At 45.4% G+C, this 25,211-nt stretch overlaps 1 protein-coding gene across 1 annotated transcript in view; it reads left to right on the top strand.

Moving 5' to 3' along the window:
• The first annotated feature begins 339 nt into the window (after positions 1-339).
• Positions 340-25,211, top strand: part of LOC142906426 (uncharacterized) — a 74,694-nt gene continuing 49,822 nt past the window's right edge. Inside the window, exon 1 of the mRNA XM_076054127.1 lies at positions 340-388. Within this exon, the coding sequence (XP_075910242.1) occupies positions 340-388 (49 nt within the window). The remainder of the gene's footprint in view (positions 389-25,211) is intronic.

Here is a 25,211-nt window from a genome sequence, read left to right as displayed (position 1 = left end):
CGTGGAGGCAGTCAGCCATGTTACGTGGGGAAATGAACACTGTGGAGGCAGTCAGCCATGTTACGTGGGGAAGTGAACACTGTGGAGGTAGTCAGCCATGTTACGTGGGGAAGTGAACACCGTGGAGGCAGTCAGCCATGTTACGTGGGGAAGTGAACACCGTGGAGGCAGTCAGCCATGTTACGTGGGGAAGTGAACACCGTGGAGGCAGTCAGCCATGTTACGTGGGGAAGTGAACACTGTGGAGGTAGTCAGCCATGTTACGTGGGGAAGTGAACACTGTGGAGGCAGTCAGCCATGTTACGTGGGGAAGTAAACACCGTGGAGACAGAGTCAGCCATGTTATGTGGGGAAGTCAACGACGTGGAGGAACATTCCGCCATGTTACGTCGGGAAGTGAACAGCGTGGACACAGCCGGCGACGTTCCAAATACATAAAAACACTGGGGCACAGCGCTCACAGTCCAACAAAGACAAAGATCCCCCGTGTAGCCTGTGACAGACTGTTGGGGCAAGTGCTGTTAGCGAGTGGCAGCACCGATTAAGATCGGCACTGTGGCACACGACGGGGTGGTTGGCCAACACCACGCCCGGCCGCCTTTGTCTCCCCCAGTGGCGATGTTTACTACACACCGCGCACCAGGTACTCATTTGAGGCTGAGTCGACCTAGGGGGAAGGGGGACCCAGGATTCGAACTCGTGTAGTCGGGGTTCAGAGTGCAGTGCGCTAACCGCTGCGCCACCGCTCCCCCCACCACACACGCGCACAGCAACTCCAGAGAGCGACTTTTGGGTCAGAGGTAGCCGCATTGTACTGGCGCCGTCCATAAATGACATCACGCACCTAGGGGGGGCGGGGGGGGGTCAGATATTTGTGACGATGTGTGACGAGGGGGGGGGCTGAGAAATGTGACGTCACATCAAAATGCGCAACTTTAAATAAATACAGACAACACGTTCTACTTAATAAATATACTTTTTAATAAATGTTTTCTCCTACAACATCAGAGTGCAGCGCCACATTAAATACGCACTACAATGACAATAGTTTAAAGCGATTTGAAGCATGTTTTTTTGGGGGGGGGCAGAGCTTTGTGACGTCATATTTGAGGGGGGGGGGGTCTGACTTTTTGTTACGCCGTGTGACGATGGGGGGGGGGGGGTCAAAAATCGCGTGACGTCATTAATGGACGGCCCCTTTGGCACCGTGCGTCGCTGAATCATTGCTCATCGGAGTGCCAGCTGTATGACAACGCGACGTGGCACGCAGTGCCAACTTACACCTGTCAACCCCTAACCATTGCCTCTCTTATTACAGACCAATTCAGACCTTATTGGTCACCCCGTGCCCCTTACAAATCTCAACGTTCATCCTACAAAGTCCCATCACAAGGGGAAAAACACAAAACATTGTTTTGCCCGTTATAAAACGGCTGTAGTAAGCCGTATGGACCTGAAAAATCAATTTCCCTGTACACGAATACGGAAATTGAAAGGCATTTTATTACAAAAAACAAACATCATTAAAATTCACACAAACACTATAGTATTATAGTAGTTCGAAAATTAGACTGTGGAAAATAGTCATGTGTAATGATGAAAAATACTTGAAGATAACATTTATCATTATCTTATTGCAATATATGAACGTGTAATGGCAAATTAAAACGATGCGATACAATTTGACAATCCTTTACAGCGATACACTTAATCCAATGAAGTTGAATGTAAACGCTGAAACACGTAAATATTACTGAACAGAGCGTGGATAGAAGAAACTGATTTAACTAAATATCCACACAATTAAAACATCAATGAAGCAGGTTGTTGGAATGGATGCTCCAGGCGCCACTCTACGCGTGAGTGGTGCCAGTGGACTGAGAGGCCGTGCCAGGAGTCGCTGTCGCTGGCTGCTCAATGACCACCACCCTCTCGGCCGCTGCAGGGAGGGCGCGGCGCTGAGCCTTGAACTTCAGCTTCCCGTCTTCAGTCAAGCAGCAGCTCACGCTCTGCGGGTCCACGTCCCTGGGCAGCTGCGTCTCCCTGTGGAACTCCTGGCAGCTGTGGCTGTAGCTGCCGCTGCTGACTTCTCCGCTTTTCACCTCGCGCCGTCCGGCCACCACCAGCTTGTCTCCAGACACCTTCACGGCCAGGTCCTGTGGGGAGAAGTCCTGCACGTCCAGGGACGCGACAAACCCGCCTCCCTGCTCCTGTGGATCTTCAATCTGGAACCCACTGCTCACGGCCGGCTGCTGCAGCAGTGCGTCTCAGTGGCTGCCCGGGGCCCGAGTGTGGCTGCTGAGCTGATCGACTCCACGGAAGATTCTCTCCATCCTCTCGATCTCGCTCCTCATGTCTCGCTGCAGCTGCTGGAAGAGACTTTCACCGCGGGGGTTCCAGACCGGCCAGCCTGGCCAGACGCTCCTCTCCATCACGTGCATCGCAGGGAAGTAAACACTCAGGGCCATGCTTGTTGATGTGCTTCACAGTGAGGCTCGCTTCAGCTGTGAGCGCTGCTCCCTCCTCCGCCGATGTTCTGCCAGTGCAGCTACAGGAGCTGCTTTTATAGCCCTGGCAGTAGCTACGAGCAGATGCCAGGGGGAGCCAGAAGCGTCCAGAATGACGCAGCTGCTCCCAGGGGCTTCCTCCATCCGCTCAGAATCTAGAGCGTGACTCGTGTCTCAGGGTGCAGTTTGTGAGCAGTTTACTGCCATGGAATTCACTCAGCACTCATAATGAATGTAAAACAGAGTGATGTGCTCTTCTATATTTAACTGAAATTACTACACTTTGAAGGGTGATACAAACCGAAACTTAAATTCTCGCTTACACAGCACAATGACATCATCAGCCTTATCAGGAAAGACTGAGTCACACAAAAACAACGAATGTCCCTTACATTTAACTTAATTAATAAAAAACTATCAATTCTGTACAATGGTTATTTTTAAAATATACGTAATGTTATGGTTTGATACTTACACATTGGCAGGGTGAACTAAATGCTATTGTAGTGAACTTGTCATAAACTGCAGCCTGAGACACGAGTCACGCTCTTGATTCTGGGCGGATGATGTAAGCCCCTGGGAGCAGCTGCGTCATTCTGGACGCTTCTGGCTGCCCCTGGCATCTGCTCGTAGCTACTGCCAGGGAATATGCTATTCTGTAATTTTATTTTATTATTTCTTATTTCTACGTGACTTTACCGAAAAAAACAAAGAGCAGTTTCTTCTATCCACGCTATGTTCAGTAATATTTACGTGTTTCAGCGTTCACATTCAACTTCATTGGATTAAGTGTATCGCTGTAAAGGATTGTCAAATTGTATCGCATCGTTTTAATTTGCCATTACACGTTCATATATTGCAATAAGATAATGATAAATGTTATCTTTAATTATTTTTCATCATTACACATGACTATTTTCCACAGTCTAATTTTCGAACTACTATAATACTATACTGTTTGTGTGAATGGTAAATGATGTTTGTTTTTTGTAATAAAATACCTTTCATTTTCCTGCAAGAGTTGCAACTGTTCTTTTTTTCTACATTGTGTTTGTTTCATCGTTACTGTGGACCAGAGTTCTGGACACAGAATTCCCCAAAACTAAGACAACCGGTAACGCGGCCTCATTGCTCCCTGACCATGACAACTCCCAAGGTGCCAGGCTCACGCCGTCGGCCCTGCCGAGTCACTCCGCACTCAGAATCTGGGATTGGCTTGCAATGATCTAAGATCAATCTTACCACTTCACATTTCACTTGTATCATCCTTCAATTGGTAGTAAATCCTTCGCTAAGGAATTGGTCCTCAAATCGTGGGGACAAGCGTACCACGGAAAGATTAGTTGCCATTTAATGTTTGCGACACAGAGAATGTAAATAGTTACATGACCACCTCGCTGCTGTAGCAGTGTAAGTCATGCTGCTATTAATATATTCTATGTCTCGAGTTTCGTGGCTGGTTGCTGGCTGTGCTTCTCTCCATCCCAACAATAACTCCGTTGTTAGTGGGTGCAGGAGACAATAGGGACACCAACAAGGTGGGAATAACCAGAACAGTATTTGAAGACTGACACAGTTAATTTAAAATTGCACTTTCAATGTATGCGCCAATTAACGTCATTCTTTTTGACAAAATAACTTGTTTTATCCTAGAGAATTAGAAACTAAACCTGAAGACATTAAACTAGTACAATTAAAATGTACGATTAATTGTAAAGTTAGCAAAATAAATAAATGATCTAATTCATATACTATATTCTTGGTTCTTTCGGTAAAGTCACGTAGAAGGGAAACAATAAAATAATAAAGATAATCCCTCAGCTATTTGCACAAGCCAATCCCTTAGCTATTTCAATGCTAAATTACTAGTTGCCTCTGTGGATGTGTATATTTTGACTTTAACATAGCCATTCCTGTGACCAGTCACAAGCTAATCCCTTAGCTATTTCAATGCTAAATTACTAGTTGCCTCTGTGGATGTGTAGGTTTTGACTTTAACATAGCCAATTCCGTGACCAGTCACAAGCTAATCCCTCAGCTATTGATATGTAAACCCCTTTGTCAAGGTGCTTCACTTATCCCAACCAGCTTAAAAGTCTCTACGAATCTTAACATCGTTAATTGAAGCTCTGTCGTCCCGACAGTTCTGTACCTTTCACCTAAAGACGGCCGCTTGCGTTGTGGCCAAAACGTCGTGAGAATTTTATCGTGTCATTTTATTATTTTATTCTCATTCTACGTGACTTTACCGAAAGAACCAAAGAAAATAAAATAATAAAGATATAAAACAATAAAATTCTCCAAATCAAAATTCATATACTGTTGATTTATTCACTCCATCTCCGCAGTGGACACTGCCGGTTGTGTTCCTTCCTTAGCTCCCATTCCCACGTTAGTCTCGACCACCGGCCGTCATCACTTCAAGTTGTGTGTCCTGCCTCACCCCACCTTTCTAAACTAAAATTACGTCCTTAATTTGCATATGAAGTCCAATTGACGTGTCCGTCTTCCAGTATCAGTGTTGTTCTTAGGATGCGCATCATCTCTACGCTTCCTTGTGCATTTCTAAACATTGGTTCTATTTTCTGTTTGTGATGCATCTGTTTGAAAAAAAAAACGTTCTGCTTAAGGCATATGGCTCAGTTACGTTTCATTATTAAGTTAAGATAATAATAAGCACTTTGCTCTGCCCTGATACGCCTCTCTTAATAATTTTCATCCCTCTTCCCCTTCAACAACCGCCCTACGTGCAAATGCACTTCTGTGTTTTCAAGGCTGTGTCCCTGTTCTTTTTGCGTTCAGTTTGTCATTCCCCCGCACCTCCATTAAAGCATGGTTGGCAGCGCACGGTGCGAAAGAAGTTCACCATGCAAACATACTCTGCGTTGAAAAATGATTCTACTGATAGCAGACCAAACCTGGACAGATTTCTCAATACGAGTGCAATATCGAGGGTACAGATCAATACGACCTGAACACAGATGCTATTTCTCGGACGGTTGGCAACTCTAGCCATGCCCATACAAACATACACAACATCTTGACCATGAATCGCCTATGCGGCAGATTAAATGTCAAGCATTTTACATTGAATTCCAATCTACTTTTGTTCGTTTTGATTGATTTTGGAGCAGTTTCAAGTAAGAATTTTTTATACAATTATTGTATTGTCATTTACTGTATAATTATGATAATAGACCAAGCACTGAGACATTTTCCAGGGTTGGTCTACAATCGAAAAGGTGGCAACCCCATAGCACACCCTCATGTGTTCCAGTGTTAACACATCGTATGTTTGTATCTTGAAATTCTTTCGCACCGTACGTAGCCCACCGTGCTAATCGGAGGTATGAGATAAGGACAAGGAACTAAACACAATAAGCAATTACTTAAGAAGAGTTTCAATTGAGTATGGGATGATTGCGAGTGCTGTCAATATGGCGGTGTTGACAACAAGCATCCACTTGAAACGAACGCGCTTCCGAAAATCTGCGATTTTATCATTTCATGCCGATACGTGGAGATGAGCGGGTTCACCGCGGGTCTTAAACAGCCCTTCCCCAGCCAACATGCACTGGGGGAAATGCCATCAATATTCTCATTAATAATCTGCTTTGGAAGACGAAGAAGAAAAAAGCTAATCCTGCAGGCATCGCGGATAATAAGATTAGAATATTACTTCGCCCCACATCACGGCGGATACGCACGAATGTTGAACGTCTTTGGGGCCGTCCATAAATGACGTCACGCACCTGGGGGGGGGGCGATCAGACATTTGTGACGATGTGTGACGAGGGGGGGGGGGGGTGAGAAATGTGACGTCACATCAAAATGCGCAACTTTAAATAAATATAGACGACACGTTCTACTTAATTAAATATACTTTTTAATAAATGTTTTCTCCTACAACATCAGAGTGCAGCGCCACATTAAATACGCACTACAATTACAATAGTTTAAAGCGATTTGAAGCATGTTTTATTTGGTGGGAGGGGGGCCAAAGCTTTGTGACGTCATATTTGAGGGGGGGGTCTGACTTTTTGTGACGCCGTGTGACGATGGGGGGGGGGGGTCAAAAATCGCGTGACGTCATTTATGGACGGCCCCTTTGGCACCGTGCGTCGCTGAATCATTGCTCATCGGAGTGCCAGCTGTATGACAACGCGACGTGGCACGCAGTGCCAACTTACACCTGTCAACCCCTAACCATTGCCTCTCTTATTACAGACCAATTCAGACCTTATTGGTCACCCCGTGCCCCTTACAAATCTCAACGTTCATCCTACAAAGTCCCATCACAAGGGGAAAAACACAAAACATTGTTTTGCCCGTTATAAAACGGCTGTAGTAAGCCGTATGGACCTGAAAAATCAATTTCCCTGTACACGAATACGGAAATTGAAAGGCATTTTATTACAAAAAACAAACATCATTAAAATTCACACAAACACTATAGTATTATAGTAGTTCGAAAATTAGACTGTGGAAAATAGTCATGTGTAATGATGAAAAATACTTGAAGATAACATTTATCATTATCTTATTGCAATATATGAACGTGTAATGGCAAATTAAAACGATGCGATACAATTTGACAATCCTTTACAGCGATACACTTAATCCAATGAAGTTGAATGTAAACGCTGAAACACGTATATATTACTGAACAGAGCGTGGATAGAAGAAACTGATTTAACTAAATATCCACACAATTAAAACATCAATGAAGCAGGTTGTTGGAATGGATGCTCCAGGCGCCACTCTACGCGTGAGTGGTGCCAGTGGACTGAGAGGCCGTGCCAGGAGTCGCTGTCGCTGGCTGCTCAATGACCACCACCCTCTCGGCCGCTGCAGGGAGGGCGCGGCGCTGAGCCTTGAACTTCAGCTTCCCGTCTTCAGTCAAGCAGCAGCTCACGCTCTGCGGGTCCACGTCCCTGGGCAGCTGCGTCTCCCTGTGGAACTCCTGGCAGCTGTGGCTGTAGCTGCCGCTGCTGACTTCTCCGCTCTTCACCTCGCGCCGTCCGGCCACCACCAGCTTGTCTCCAGACACCTTCACGGCCAGGTCCTGTGGGGAGAAGTCCTGCACGTCCAGGGACGCGACAAACCCGCCTCCCTGCTCCTGTGGATCTTCAATCTGGAACCCACTGCTCACGGCCGGCTGCTGCAGCAGTGCGTCTCCGTGGCTGCCCGGGGCCCGAGTGTGGCTGCTGAGCTGATCGACTCCACGGAAGATTCTCTCCATCCTCTCGATCTCGCTCCTCATGTCTCGCTGCAGCTGCTGGAAGAGACTTTCACCGCGGGGGTTCCAGACCGGCCAGCCTGGCCAGACGCTCCTCTCCATCACGTGCATCGCAGGGAAGTAAACACTCAGGGCCATGCTTGTTGATGTGCTTCACAGTGAGGCTCGCTTCAGCTGTGAGCGCTGCTCCCTCCTCCGCCGATGTTCTGCCAGTGCAGCTACAGGAGCTGCTTTTATAGCCCTGGCAGTAGCTACGAGCAGATGCCAGGGGGAGCCAGAAGCGTCCAGAATGACGCAGCTGCTCCCAGGGGCTTCCTCCATCCGCACAGAATCTAGAGCGTGACTCGTGTCTCAGGGTGCAGTTTGTGAGCAGTTTACTGCCATGGAATTCACTCAGCACTCATAATGAATGTAAAACAGAGTGATGTGCTCTTCTATATTTAACTGAAATTACTACACTTTGAAGGGTGATACAAACCGAAACTTAAATTCTCGCTTACACAGCACAATGACATCATCAGCCTTATCAGGAAAGACTGAGTCACACAAAAACAACGAATGTCCCTTACATTTAACTTAATTAATAAAAAACTATCAATTCTGTACAATGGTTATTTTTAAAATATACGTAATGTTATGGTTTGATACTTACACATTGGCAGGGTGAACTAAATGCTATTGTAGTGAACTTGTCATAAACTGCAGCCTGAGACACGAGTCACGCTCTTGATTCTGGGCGGATGATGTAAGCCCCTGGGAGCAGCTGCGTCATTCTGGACGCTTCTGGCTGCCCCTGGCATCTGCTCGTAGCTACTGCCAGGGAATATGCTATTCTGTAATTTTATTTTATTATTTCTTATTTCTACGTGACTTTACCGAAAAAAACAAAGAGCAGTTTCTTCTATCCACGCTATGTTCAGTAATATTTACGTGTTTCAGCGTTCACATTCAACTTCATTGGATTAAGTGTATCGCTGTAAAGGATTGTCAAATTGTATCGCATCGTTTTAATTTGCCATTACACGTTCATATATTGCAATAAGATAATGATAAATGTTATCTTTAATTATTTTTCATCATTACACATGACTATTTTCCACAGTCTAATTTTCGAACTACTATAATACTATACTGTTTGTGTGAATGGTAAATGATGTTTGTTTTTTGTAATAAAATACCTTTCATTTTCCTGCAAGAGTTGCAACTGTTCTTTTTTTCTACATTGTGTTTGTTTCATCGTTACTGTGGACCAGAGTTCTGGACACAGAATTCCCCAAAACTAAGACAACCGGTAACGCGGCCTCATTGCTCCCTGACCATGACAACTCCCAAGGTGCCAGGCTCACGCCGTCGGCCCTGCCGAGTCACTCCGCACTCAGAATCTGGGATTGGCTTGCAATGATCTAAGATCAATCTTACCACTTCACATTTCACTTGTATCATCCTTCAATTGGTAGTAAATCCTTCGCTAAGGAATTGGTCCTCAAATCGTGGGGACAAGCGTACCACGGAAAGATTAGTTGCCATTTAATGTTTGCGACACAGAGAATGTAAATAGTTACATGACCACCTCGCTGCTGTAGCAGTGTAAGTCATGCTGCTATTAATATATTCTATGTCTCGAGTTTCGTGGCTGGTTGCTGGCTGTGCTTCTCTCCATCCCAACAATAACTCCGTTGTTAGTGGGTGCAGGAGACAATAGGGACACCAACAAGGTGGGAATAACCAGAACAGTATTTGAAGACTGACACAGTTAATTTAAAATTGCACTTTCAATGTATGCGCCAATTAACGTCATTCTTTTTGACAAAATAACTTGTTTTATCCTAGAGAATTAGAAACTAAACCTGAAGACATTAAACTAGTACAATTAAAATGTACGATTAATTGTAAAGTTAGCAAAATAAATAAATGATCTAATTCATATACTATATTCTTGGTTCTTTCGGTAAAGTCACGTAGAAGGGAAACAATAAAATAATAAAGATAATCCCTCAGCTATTTGCACAAGCCAATCCCTTAGCTATTTCAATGCTAAATTACTAGTTGCCTCTGTGGATGTGTAGATTTTGACTTTAACATAGCCATTCCTGTGACCAGTCACAAGCTAATCCCTTAGCTATTTCAATGCTAAATTACTAGTTGCCTCTGTGGATGTGTAGGTTTTGACTTTAACATAGCCAATTCCGTGACCAGTCACAAGCTAATCCCTCAGCTATTGATATGTAAACCCCTTTGTCAAGGTGCTTCACTTATCCCAACCAGCTTAAAAGTCTCTACGAATCTTAACATCGTTAATTGAAGCTCTGTCGTCCCGACAGTTCTGTACCTTTCACCTAAAGACGGCCGCTTGCGTTGTGGCCAAAACGTCGTGAGAATTTTATCGTGTCATTTTATTATTTTATTCTCATTCTACGTGACTTTACCGAAAGAACCAAAGAAAATAAAATAATAAAGATATAAAACAATAAAATTCTCCAAATCAAAATTCATATACTGTTGATTTATTCACTCCATCTCCGCAGTGGACACTGCCGGTTGTGTTCCTTCCTTAGCTCCCATTCCCACGTTAGTCTCGACCACCGGCCGTCATCACTTCAAGTTGTGTGTCCTGCCTCACCCCACCTTTCTAAACTAAAATTACGTCCTTAATTTGCATATGAAGTCCAATTGACGTGTCCGTCTTCCAGTATCAGTGTTGTTCTTAGGATGCGCATCATCTCTACGCTTCCTTGTGCATTTCTAAACATTGGTTCTATTTTCTGTTTGTGATGCATCTGTTTGAAAAAAAACGTTCTGCTTAAGGCATATGGCTCAGTTACGTTTCATTATTAAGTTAAGATAATAATAAGCACTTTGCTCTGCCCTGATACGCCTCTCTTAATAATTTTCATCCCTCTTCCCCTTCAACAACCGCCCTACGTGCAAATGCACTTCTGTGTTTTCAAGGCTGTGTCCCTGTTCTTTTTGCGTTCAGTTTGTCATTCCCCCGCACCTCCATTAAAGCATGGTTGGCAGCGCACGGTGCGAAAGAAGTTCACCATGCAAACATACTCTGCGTTGAAAAATGATTCTACTGATAGCAGACCAAACCTGGACAGATTTCTCAATACGAGTGCAATATCGAGGGTACAGATCAATACGACCTGAACACAGATGCTATTTCTCGGACGGTTGGCAACTCTAGCCATGCCCATACAAACATACACAACATCTTGACCATGAATCGCCTATGCGGCAGATTAAATGTCAAGCATTTTACATTGAATTCCAATCTACTTTTGTTCGTTTTGATTGATTTTGGAGCAGTTTCAAGTAAGAATTTTTTATACAATTATTGTATTGTCATTTACTGTATAATTATGATAATAGACCAAGCACTGAGACATTTTCCAGGGTTGGTCTACAATCGAAAAGGTGGCAACCCCATAGCACACCCTCATGTGTTCCAGTGTTAACACATCGTATGTTTGTATCTTGAAATTCTTTCGCACCGTACGTAGCCCACCGTGCTAATCGGAGGTATGAGATAAGGACAAGGAACTAAACACAATAAGCAATTACTTAAGAAGAGTTTCAATTGAGTATGGGATGATTGCGAGTGCTGTCAATATGGCGGTGTTGACAACAAGCATCCACTTGAAACGAACGCGCTTCCGAAAATCTGCGATTTTATCATTTCATGCCGATACGTGGAGATGAGCGGGTTCACCGCGGGTCTTAAACAGCCCTTCCCCAGCCAACATGCACTGGGGGAAATGCCATCAATATTCTCATTAATAATCTGCTTTGGAAGACGAAGAAGAAAAAAGCTAATCCTGCAGGCATCGCGGATAATAAGATTAGAATATTACTTCGCCCCACATCACGGCGGATACGCACGAATGTTGAACGTCTTTGGGGCCGTCCATAAATGACGTCACGCACCTGGGGGGGGGGCGATCAGACATTTGTGACGATGTGTGACGAGGGGGGGGGGGGGTGAGAAATGTGACGTCACATCAAAATGCGCAACTTTAAATAAATATAGACGACACGTTCTACTTAATTAAATATACTTTTTAATAAATGTTTTCTCCTACAACATCAGAGTGCAGCGCCACATTAAATACGCACTACAATTACAATAGTTTAAAGCGATTTGAAGCATGTTTTATTTGGTGGGAGGGGGGCCAAAGCTTTGTGACGTCATATTTGAGGGGGGGGTCTGACTTTTTGTGACGCCGTGTGACAATGGGGGGTTGGGGTCAAAAATCGTCAGAAGTCGCGTGACGTCATTTATGGACGGCCCCTTTGGCACCGTGCGTCGCCGAATCATTGCTCATCGGAGTGTCAGCTGTATGACAACGCGACGTGGCACGCAGTGCCAACGCACACCTCTCAACCCCTAACCATTGCCTCTCTTATTACAGACCAATTCAGACCTTATTGGTCACCCCGTGCCCCTTACAAATCTCAACGTTCATCCTACAAAGTCCCATCACAAGGGGAGAAACACAAAACATTGTTTTGCCCGTTTTGAAACGGCTCTAGTAAGCCGTATGGACCTGAGAACTCAATCTCCCTGTACACCAATACGGGGTAACCCCGTACGGGTTGACACGGCATGCCAACGTGATACTGGATCGCGCCTTCGGCTCTAAAAGATTCGTTTGTGACTGAACTGGAGATTAATGAATGATAAACCAGCCAGGGCTTCCCTCGCTGTACGCGGGTTCGGTTTGTTGCGCTATTTCACGCTGTGGGGGCCGTCCATAAATGACGTCACGCGATTTTAGACGATTTTTGACCCCCCCTCCCATCGTCACGCGGCGTCACGAAGAGTCAGAGCCCCCCCTCAAATATGACGGTACAAAGCTGTGCCCCCCCCCCAAAATAAAGCATGCTTCATATCGCTTTAAACTATTGTCATCGTGGTGCTTATTTAATGTGGCGCTGCACTCTGATGTTGTAGGAGAAAATATTTATTAAAAAGTCTATTTAATTACGTAGAACGTGTTGTCTATATTTATTTAAAGTTGCGCATTTTGATGTGACGTCACATTTCTCAACCCCCCCCCCCCTCATTTATGGACGGCCCCAGTACAATGCGGCTACCTCTGACCCAAAAGTCGCTCTCTGGAGCTGCTGTGCACGTGTGTGGTGGGGGGAGCGGTGGGCTACGTACGGTGCGAAAGAATTTCAAGATACAAACATACGATGTGTTAACACTGGAACACATGAGGGTGTGCTATGGGGTTGCAACCTTTTCGATTGTAGACCAACCCTGGGCAATGTCTCAGTGCTTGGTCTATTATCACAATTATACAGTAAATGGCAATACAATAATTCTATTAAAAATACTTACTTGAAACTGCGCCAAAATAAATCAAAACGAACAAAAGTAGATCGAAATTCAATGTATAATGCTTGACATTTAATCTGCCGCATAGGCGATTCATGGTCAAGATGTTGTGTATGTTTGCATGGGCATGGCTAGAGTTGCCACCCGTCCATGAATTAGCATCTGTGTTCAGTTGGTATTGATCTGTACCCTCGATATTGCACTCGTATTGAGAAATCTGTCCAGGATTGGTCTGCAGTCAGTAGAATCATTTTTCAACGCAGCGTATGTTTGCATGGTGAACTTCTTTCGCACCGTACGCAGCCAACCATGCTTTACTGGAGGTGCGGGGGAATGACAAACTGAACGCAAAAAGAACAGGGACACAGCCTTGAAAACACAGAAGTGCATCTACACGTAGGGCGGTTGTTGAAGGGGAAGACGGATGAAAATGATTAAGAGAGGTGTATCAGGGCAGAACAAAGTGCTTATTGTTATCTTAATTTAATAATGAAACGTAACTGAGCCATATGCCTTAAGCAGAACGTTTTTTTCAAACAGATGCATCACAAACGGAAAGTAGAACCAATGTTTAGAAATGCACAAGGAAGCGTAGAGATGATGCACATCCTAAGAATTACACTGATACTGGAAGACGGACACGTCAATTGGACTTCATATGACTTCATATAATTAAGGACGTAATTTTAGTTTACAAAGGTGGGGTGAGGCAGGACACACAACTTGAAGTGATGACGGCCGGTGGTCGAGACTAACGTGGGAATGGGAGCTAAGGAAGGAACACAACCGGCAGTGTCCACTGCGGAGATGGAGTGAATAAATCAACAGTATATGAATTTTGATTTGGGGAATTTTATTGTTTTATATCTTTATTATTTTATTTTCTTTGGTTCTTTCGGTAAAGTCACGTAGAATGAGAATAAAATAATAAAAAAACAATAAAATTCTCACGACGTTTTGGCCACAACGCAAGCGGCCGTCTTTAGGTGAAAGGTACAGTACTGTCGGGACGACAGAGCTTCAATTAACGATGTTAAGATTCGTAGCGACTTTTAAGCTGGTTGGGAGAAGTAAGGCACCTTGACAAAGGGGTTTACATATCAATAGCTGAGGGATTAGCTTGTGACTGGTCACGGAATTGGCTATGTTAAAGTCAAAACCGACACATCCACAGAGGCAACTAGTAATTTAGCATTGAAATAGCTAAGGGATTAGCTTGTGACTGGTCACAGGAATGGCTATGTTAAAGTCAAAACCTACACATCCACAGAGGCAACTAGTAATTTAGCATTGAAATAGCTAAGGGATTAGCTTGTGCAAATAGCTGAGGGATTAGCTTGTGACTGGTCATGGAAATGGCTATGTTAAAGTAAAAACCTACACATCCACGGAGGCAACTAGTAATTTAGCATTGAAATAGCTAAGGGATTAGCTTGTGACTGGTCACAGAAATATATGTTAAAGTAAGGCCTACACATCCACAGAGCTTCAATGAACGCTGTTAAGATTCGTAGCGACTTTTAAGCTGGTTGGGAGAAGTGAGGAGTGAGGCTCCCTCCTCTGCCGATGTTCTGTCTCAGATGTGAATAATTAGTATTGTATTACAATTCTATAAACAATACAGTGTTGTAGTGCATCACGTGTTGATGTTCCATTGCACAGCCACGTTCCAAACGCTATAATGACGTAAGAGCCGTGGAAACCTCTGACGTCACGGTGACGTCATGGCCCGGTGACGTCACGGCAGAGGTCAGAGTGGAGTCGGCTCCTGGAGAGGAAACCACCTCGCCCCACGCTGCTCCTCCACTTCGAGTTCTTCAGAGACCTTCGCCACCACCACCACCATGGCGATCTTCACGGCTGTCCTCACTGTGGTTCTGCTGCTCACGCAGCCGATGGTGGAGCTCCTCGGAGGATCTCGGCGTGGGGGTTCGGTCATCAACGGCTCCAACACCACCACCACCACCACGATCAACTACTCGGGACTCATGAAGAACGTCTCTGCATCAGCAGGGGTCGCCACCTGGGGACCGATGTTCAGTAGCCACAGTGAGGACATTGTGGACAGCGTGCTCCCTGCTCTGCTCCACGCTGTAGGTCAGCTGTACAGCGGCTGCAAGGAGGCCATCAGCTCCACCATGCTGCTGAACACCCTGCACATCGCCGTGCATCTCTGGCGTTTCATACGTCGCCAAGTGAGTGAGCAACATCCATCATCATCACCACCATCAGCCATGGTCAATCCACTAGTGGGTAGAGACCTCCACGAGCCGTCGCCACCTCCCACGATGCCGCTGTGCAGTAATCCACCCAGCACCTGCACGTGGAGCGATTTCATTGCTTCATCTCCCCACTGGGCACCCTCTCGGATGACCCCCTCGCAGCCCGTCGGCATCACTCGCCCCCTTCACACCTCCACCGATCCCCCTCAACTCCACTCACGGTGTCTTCAACAGCCTGGTTGGGCACTGGAACAGTATCCCGGACAGTGCCGGATTAAGCTCGTGCGGGTCCTGTAGCTTATATTATAAAGGTGCCCAGAATAAATAAAAAACACAATTATAAAGCACGAAGTTTTTAACTTGCATAGTAAAGTAATTGTAATTTTACTATAGTAATAGAGCAAGTACAGAATCACTGAACGGGGATTTATAGGGTGAGATCATTTAGCGCGGGGCGCTTGAAAGTGCGGGGCCCACAGCTAATGATTATTTTGTTCCGAGGATAATCCGGCACTGATCACGGATTGAGTATGAGGAGCAGTGATGAGATTTAAAGTATTTTTAACATGTTATTAAAATGTTATGTTTAATAGAAAATATAATGTTGTTTGTCTCTTAGCTGTGATTCGTAAAAACACTGTTGTTACTCAATGGTCTTTCGGTAAAGTCACGTAGAAAAAATAAACAAAATAATAGAATACGACGTTTCGATTGCAACTCAAGCAGTCGTCATCAGGTGAAACTAAATTTGAGAGAGAGAGACCAAACACAGACAGGGAGACACAAAGATCCCCCGTATAGCCTGAACAGACTGTAGGGGCAAGTGCTGTTAGCGAGCACCTGTGAAGGCCGGAACAGTACACGAGGGGGTGGGTGGCCAGCACCACGCCCGACCGCCTTTGTCTCCCTAGTGGCGATGTTTACACACCGCACCAGGTACTCATTTGAGGCTGAGTCGACCTAGGGGAGGCCCGGGACCGGTTCAGATAATCGTCACTGGTGTTGGCCGTGAGCGGGAATCGAACCCGGGTCGCCAGGTTCATAGCGCAGCGTTGCGCTAACAGCTGCACCACCGCTCCCCACACACAGGGAGACACACAAGCAGAGAAGGACGGTGATCAACCAGGCAAAGTATTATTTGTTGTGTTGGCCGACTCAATGAGTTGCATTACATTTCTAAGTTTGCTGAGTTTGATCCTCTTTCTATCAGCTTGTACCCTCTGTAAATTTCACCCCCACTATCTCGCCCGTTACGGCAGCCCCTCCGCTCCCACTCCCCCTCGGAGTAGCCGAGGGATTAGCCGGGGTGTGCTTGCTCTGCGATCTTACATTTACTTGCAAATCCCACCACAAACGTATATAGTGTAACCTTTGGTTGCAGTAGCTCTCTCGCTACATTTCTTCCTGTCTCAGCAGTCCGCCTGCTGTATTATTTCACCTGAAGACGATTGCTTGTGTTGTGACCACGTGTATACTGTTTACTACAGTACTATGGTGTTGTGACCACGTGTATACTGTTTAATATAGTACTATAGTGTTGTGACCACGTGTATACTGTTTACTATAGTACTATAGTGTTTTGACCACGTGTATACTGTTTACTATAGTACTATAGTGTTGGGACCACGTGTATACTGTTTACTACAGTACTATAGTGTTGTGACCACGTGTATACTGTTTACTATAGTACTATAGTGTTGGGACCACGTGTATACTGTTTACTACAGTACTATAGTGTTGTGACCACGTGTATACTGTTTACTATAGTACTATAGTGTTGGGACCACGTATATACTGTTTACTACAGTACTATAGTGTTGTGACCACGTGTATACTGTTTACTATAGTACTATAGTGTTGTGAACATGTGTATACTGTTTACTATAGTACTATAGTGTTGTGACCACGTCTATACTGTTTACTACAGTACTATAGTGTTGTGACCACGTGCATACTGTTTACTATAGGTCTGTAGTGGTGTGACCACGTGTATACTGTATACTACAGTACTATAGTGTTGTGACCACGTGTATACTGTTTACTATAGTACTATAGTGTTGGGACCACGTGTATACTGTTTACTACAGTACTATAGTGTTGTGACCACGTGTATACTGTTTACTATAGTACTATAGTGTTGTGACCATGTGTATACTGTTTACTATAGTACTATAGTGTTGTGACCACGTCTATACTGTTTACTACAGTACTATAGTGTTGTGACCACGTGCATACTGTTTACTATAGTACTGTAGTGTTGTGACCACGTGTATACTGTATACTACAGTACTATAGTGTTGTGACCACGTGTATACTGTTTACTATAGTGTTGGGACCACGTGTATACTGTTTACTACAGTACTATAGTGTTGTGACCACGTGTATACTGTTTCCTATAGTACTATAGTGTTGTGACCATGTGTATACTGTTTACTATAGTACTATAGTTTTGTGACCACGTCTATACTGTTTACTACAGTACTATAGTGTTGTGACCACGTGCATACTGTTTACTATAGTACTGTAGTGTTGTGACCACGTGTATACTGTATACTACAGTACTATAGTGTTGTGACCACGTGTATACTGTTTACTATAGTACTATAGTGTTGGGACCACGTGTATACTGTTTACTACAGTACTATAGTGTTGTGACCACGTGTATACTGTTTACTATAGTACTATAGTGTTGTGACCACGTCTATACTGTTTACTACAGTACTATAGTGTTGTGACCACGTGCATACTGTTTACTATAGTACTGTAGTGTTGTGACCACGTGTATACTGTTTACTACAGTACTATAGTGTTGTGACCACGTGTATACTGTTTCCTATAGTACTATAGTGTTGTGACCATGTGTATACTGTTTACTATGGTACTATAGTGTTGTGACCACGTGTATACTGTTTACTACAGTACTATAGTGTTGTGACCACGTGTATACTGTTTACTATAGTACTATAGTGCTGTGACCACGTGTATACTGTTTACTATAGTACTATAGTGTTGGGACCACGTGTATACTGTTTACTACAGTACTATAGTGTTGTGACCACGTGTATACTGTTTCCTATAGTACTATAGTGTTGTGACCATGTGTATACTGTTTACTATGGTACTATAGTGTTGTGACCACGTGTATACTGTTTACTACAGTACTATAGTGTTGTGACCAAGTGTATACTGTTTACTATAGTACTGTAGAGTTGTGACCACGTGTATACTGTTTACTATAGTACTATAGTGTTGGGACCACGTGTATACTGTTTACTACAGTACTATAGTGTTGTGACCACGTGTATACTGTTTACTATAGTACTATAGTGTTGGGACCACGTGTATACTGTTTACTACAGTACTATAGTGTTGTGACCACGTGTATACTGTTTGCTACAGTACTATAGTGTTGTGACCACGTGTATACTGTTTACTATAGTACTATAATGTTGTGACCACGTGTATACTGTTTACTACAGTTTTATAGTGGTGTGACCACGTGTGTACTGTTTACTATAGTACTATAGTGTTGTGACCACGTGTACACTGTTTGCTACAGTACTATAGTGTTGTGACCACGTGTGTAATGTTTACTACAGTCCTATAGTATTGTGATCACGTGTGTAATGTTTACTACAGTACTATAGTGTTGTGACCACGTGTATACTGTTTACTATAGTACTATAGTGTTGTGACCACGTGTATACTGTTTACTATAGTACTATAGTGTGACCACGTGTATACTGCTTACTACAGTACTATAGTGTTGTGACCACGTGTATACGGTTTACTACAGTACTATAGTGTTGTGACCACGTGTATACTGTTTACTACAGTACTATAGTGTTGTGACCACGTGTATACTGTTTACTATAGTACTATAGTGTTGTGACCACGTGTTTACTGTTTACTATAGTACTATAGTGTTGTGACCACGTGTATATTGTTTACTACAGTACTATAGTGTTGTGACCACGTGTATACTGTTTACTATAGTACTATAGTGTTGTGACCACGTGTTTACTGTTTACTATAGTACTATAGTGTTGTGACCACGTGTACACTGTTTACTACAGTACTATAGTGTTGTGACCACGTGTGTAATGTTTACTACATTACTATAGTGTTGGGACCACGTGCATACTGTTTACTACAGTACTATAGTGTTGTGACCACGTGTATACTGTTTCCTATAGTACTATAGTGTTGTGACCATGTGTATACTGTTTACTATAGTACTATAGTGTTGTGACCACGTGTATACTGTTTACTACAGTACTATAGTGTTGTGACCACGTGTATACTGTTTACTATAGTACTATAGTGTTGTGACCATGTGTATACTGTTTACTATAGTACTATAGTGTTGTGACCACGTCTATACTGTTTACTACAGTACTATAGTGTTGTGACCACGTGCATACTGTTTACTATAGTACTGTAGTGTTGTGACCACGTGTATACTGTATACTACAGTACTATAGTGTTGTGACCACGTGTATACTGTTTACTATAGTACTATAGTGTTGGGACCACGTGTATACTGTTTACTACAGTACTATAGTGTTGTGACCACGTGTATACTGTTTACTATAGTACTATAGTGTTGTGACCATGTGTATACTGTTTACTATAGTACTATAGTGTTGTGACCACGTCTATACTGTTTACTACAGTACTATAGTGTTGTGACCACGTGCATACTGTTTACTATAGTACTGTAGTGTTGTGACCACGTGTATACTGTATACTACAGTACTATAGTGTTGTGACCACGTGTATACTGTTTACTATAGTACTATAGTGTTGGGACCACGTGTATACTGTTTACTACAGTACTATAGTGTTGTGACCACGTGTATACTGTTTCCTATAGTACTATATTGTTGTGACCATGTGTATACTGTTTACTATAGTACTATAGTGTTGTGACCACGTCTATACTGTTTACTACAGTACTATAGTGTTGTGACCACGTGCATACTGTTTACTATAGTACTGTAGTGTTGTGACCACGTGTATACTGTATACTACAGTACTATAGTCTTGTGACCACGTGTATACTGTTTACTATAGTACTATAGTGTTGGGACCACGTGTATACTGTTTACTACAGTACTATAGTGTTGTGACCACGTGTATACTGTTTACTATAGTACTATAGTGTTGTGACCACGTGTATACTGTTTACTATAGTACTATAGTGTTGTGACCACGTGTATACTGTTTACTATAGTACTATAGTGTTGGGACCACGTGTATACTGTTTACTACAGTACTATAGTGTTGTGACCACGTGTATACTGTTTCCTATAGTACTATAGTGTTGTGACCATGTGTATACTGTTTACTATGGTACTATAGTGTTGTGACCACGTGTATACTGTTTACTACAGTACTATAGTGTTGTGACCAAGTGTATACTGTTTACTATAGTACTGTAGTGTTGTGACCACGTGTATACTGTTTACTATAGTACTATAGTGTTGTGACCACGTGTATACTGTTTACTATAGTACTATAGTGTTGAGACCACGTATATACTGTTTACTACAGTACTATAGTGTTGTGACCACGTGTATACTGTTTACTATAGTACTATAGTGTTGTGACCACGTCTATACTGTTTACTATAGTACTATAGTGTTGTGACCACGTGTATACTGTTTACTATAGTACTATAATGTTGTGACCACGTGTATACTGTTTACTACAGTACTATAGTGGTGTGACCACGTGTGTACTGTTTACTATAGTACTATAGTGTTGTGACCACGTGTACACTGTTTGCTACAGTACTATAATGTTGTGACCACGTGTGTAATGTTTACTACAGTACTATAGTGTTGTGATCACGTGTGTAATGTTTACTACAGTACTATAGTGTTGTGACCACGTGTATACTGTTTACTACAGTACTATAGTGTTGTGACCACGTGTGTACTGTTTACTATAGTACTATAGTGTGACCACGTGTATACTGTTTACTACAGTACTATAGTGTTGTGACCACGTGTATACTCTTTACTACAGTACTATAGTGTTGTGACCAAGTGTGTACTGTTTACTACAGTACTATAGTGTTGTGACCACGTGTATACTGTTTACTATAGTACTGTAGTGTTGTGACCACGTGTATACTGTATTTGCTATAGTACTATAGTGTTGTGACCACGTGTATACTGTTTACTACAGTACTATAGTGTTGTGACCACGTGTGTACTGTTTACTACAGTACTATAGTGTTGTGACCACGTGTATACTGTTTACTATAGTACTATAGTGTTGTGACCACGTGTATACTGCGGGATTGTGGGTAATCGTCTCCCATGCTCGGTCTAAGTCGGTGTGCCTCACTCGTATAGTCAACATCCGTGCGAACCTATCTTGTTTACTATAGTACTATAGTGTTGTGACCACGTGTATACTGTTTACTACAGTACTATAGTGTTGTGACTACGTGTATACTGTTTACTACAGTACTGTAGTGTTGTGAATACGTGTGTGTGCGTAAAGCATTTTTTTATTTTGTGTCCATGTGTAGTGACTGTTCTTTAGTAACTGTACTGCAAGTGAAAGTCGTCCTACACAATAACCATCCTCTATCTCGTCTCCCTCACACCAGCCACGATTAAATGTAATTAATAAATTTGATTACTTTATATTAAATAATAAAAATATAAAAAGGTATTTTGTATTAATATTTTTTATATGAATACGGTATTTTTGGTTTGTGGAACAAATCATCTGAGTTTCCATTATTTCTTATGGGGGAAATTCGCTTTGATATACGAGTGCTTTGGATTAAGAGCACGTTTCCAGAAGGAATTATGCTCGCAATCCAAGGTTTCACTTTATTAGTTATTTTTCTATCTACGTGATTTTACCGAAAGAAACCAAAGAGTATGCTGTTGTTAGTTTAAATGTTTGGTAAGTAAGACTTAGTCTGTGCTGCTCTCCAGTTGCCTGGATGAAAAGTGGCCCAAGTTTTTCCCAATCCTGGCCTCCTGGCTCAAAAACGTAAAAAACAAACTCGCAAGTCTGTCCCCAGGGTCACAACGCACTCACAGACACGGAGCAGGGAGATTCAGCTAATGACGCCGTTGATGTTTTTCGTAACTTTTGCAGAGAGCGATGAGAATGAGGATGAGGACCGGAAGGAGGAAGATTTCCCGGGCGCTGCAGAGAAAGAAAGGTGGAGGTCTCGGCCGAGCACCGAGTCCCTGGGCTCGTATGGCCGCGGCGCGGAGACGAAAGCGGCGGGCGCAGGGGAGGGGAAACAGCCCCGGCACCAAGCAGAGATGTGCTCCTCACCTGAAGAATCCAGCTCCACTCAGGCCATCGCTCCCACTGGGGCCATCGCCTCCACCTCCACTCGGGCCATTGCCTCCATCTCTACTCAGGCCATCGCCTCCCCCACTGATATCAACTCCACCTCCACTGCTTCCATCGCCTCCACCTCCACTCAGGCCATCGCCTCCACCTCCACTCGGGCCATCTTCTCCACCTCCACTCGGGCCATCGCCTCCACCTCTACTCAGGCCATCGCCTCCACCTCCACTCAGGCCATCGCCTCCACCTCTACTCAGGCCATCGCCTCCACCTCTACTCAGGCCATCGCCTCCACCTCCACTCGGGCCATTGCCTCCATCTCTACTCGGGCCATCGCCTCCACCGCTGCCATCGCCTCCTCCGCTGCCATCGCCTCCACCTCCACTCAGGCCATCGCCTCCATCTCTACTCAGGCCATCGCCTCCCCCACTGATATCAACTCCACCTCCAATGCTTCCATCGCCTCCACCTCCACTCGGGCCATCGCCTCCACCTCCACTCGGGCCATCGCCTCCACCTCCACTCGGGCCATCGCCTCCACCTCTACTCAGGCCATCGCCTCCACCTCTACTCAGGCCATCGCCTCCACCTCCACTCAGGCCATCGTCTCCATCTCTACTCAGGCCATCGCCTCCCCCACTGATATCAACTCCACCTCCACTGCTTCCATCGCCTCCACCTCCACTCAGGCCATCGCCTCCACCTCCACTCGGGCCATCTTCTCCACCTCCACTCGGGCCATCGCCTCCACCTCTACTCAGGCCATCGCCTCCACCTCCACTCAGGCCATCGCCTCCACCTCTACTCAGGCCATCGCCTCCACCTCCACTCAGGCAATCGCCTCTACCTCCACTCGGGCCATCGCCTCCACCTCTACTCAGGCCATCGCCTCCACCTCTACTCAGGCCATTGCCTCTACCTTTACTCAGGCCATCGCCTCCACCTCTACTCAGGCCATCGCCTCCACCTCTACTCAGGCCATCGCCTCCATCTCTACTCAGGCCATCGCCTCCACCTCTACTCATGCCATCGTCTCCACCTCAACTCAGGCCATCGCCTCCACCTCTACTCAGGCCATCGCCTCCACCTCCACTCAGGACATCGTCTCCATCTCTACTCAGGCCATCGCCTCCCCCACTGATATCAACTCCACCTCCACTGCTTCCATCGCCTCCACCTCCACTCAGGCCATCGCCTCCACCTCCACTCGGGCCATCGCCTCCACCTCTACTCAGGCCATCGCCTCCACCTCTACTCAGGCCATCGCCTCCACCTCTACTCAGGCCATCGCCTCCACCTCCACTCGGGCCATCGCCTCCACCTCTACTCGGGCCATCGCCTCCACCTCTACTCAGGCCATCGTCTCCACCTCAACTCAGGCCATCGCCTCCACCTCTACTCAGGCCATCGCCTCTACCTCTACTCAGGCCATCGCCTCCATCTCTACTCAGGACATCGCCCCCACTGCTGCCATCGCCTACACCTCCAATCGGGCCATCGGCTCCACTGCTGCCATCGCCTCCATCTCTACTCAGGCCATTGCCTCCACCACTGATGTCAACTCTACCCCCACTGCTGACATCGACTCCACCTTCACTCCTGCCATTGCCTCAACCTTCACTTCTGCCATCGCCTCCACTGCCACTATCGCCACCACCGCCACTCGCACCATCACCTCCACCCATGAGTAATCAAGCTAACCCCCAGGATTGGGAGCTCCCTGCTTTCCACCTGCCTCCACCTCCACCAGAGCCCTGGGCTCCTCCACCCCACCGTGATACCAGACCGGGCCCGGCACACGAGTCTTTTGCTCCCTGTTCTTCACGGCAGCGTTACCGCAAGTCCCGCAACAGCCGCCTTCCTCCCCGCCTCCGCAAACCTCCTCTCGAATCCTCAACTCCACTGCTGCCATCGCCTCCATCTCTACTCAGGCCATTGTCTCCACCACTGATATCAACTCTACCCCCACTGCTGACATCAACTCCACCTTCACTCCTGCCATTGCCTCAACCTCCACTTCTGCCATCGCTTCCACTACCACTATCGCCACCACCGCCACTCGCACCATCACCTCCACCCATGAGTAATCAAGCTAACCCCCAGGATTGGGAGCTCCCTGCTTTCCACCTGCCTCCACCTCCACCAGAGCCCTGGGTTCCTCCACCCCACCGTGATACCAGACCGGGCCCGGCACACGAGTCTTTTGCTCCCTATTCTTCACGGCAGCGTTACCGCAAGTCCCGCAACAGCCGCCTTCCTCCCCGCCTCCGCAAACCTCCTCTCGAATCCTCAACTCCATCCGCATTGATTCGTCCCATCCACCCGGACCGAGAGCACCTTCCCCCCGGCCTCGCTCCACCTGCAGGGCAGCGGATCCCCCCCCAGCCCAGGTGCAACGGCCGGGGTCCCGCGTACGGAGTCCCAGGTGCCCCTTCTGTCTGGCACCACTCCCACGAGTCGCGCTTCACGCGGCGTCCCGCCCTCCTCCCCACGCCTCCACCGGATCAGTGGATTCCTCCCCACCTTCGTCCCAGCCGAGCGGCTCCTGCTCCACACTGGGCCACCCG

This window comes from Petromyzon marinus, chromosome 4 (assembly GCF_048934315.1).
Source record: "Petromyzon marinus isolate PM22_M1 ecotype Great Lakes invasive population chromosome 4, UKy_Petmar_22M1.pri1.0, whole genome shotgun sequence".
NCBI lineage: Eukaryota > Metazoa > Chordata > Hyperoartia > Petromyzontiformes > Petromyzontidae > Petromyzon > Petromyzon marinus.
This window is presented reverse-complemented; position numbering and strand designations above follow the sequence as displayed.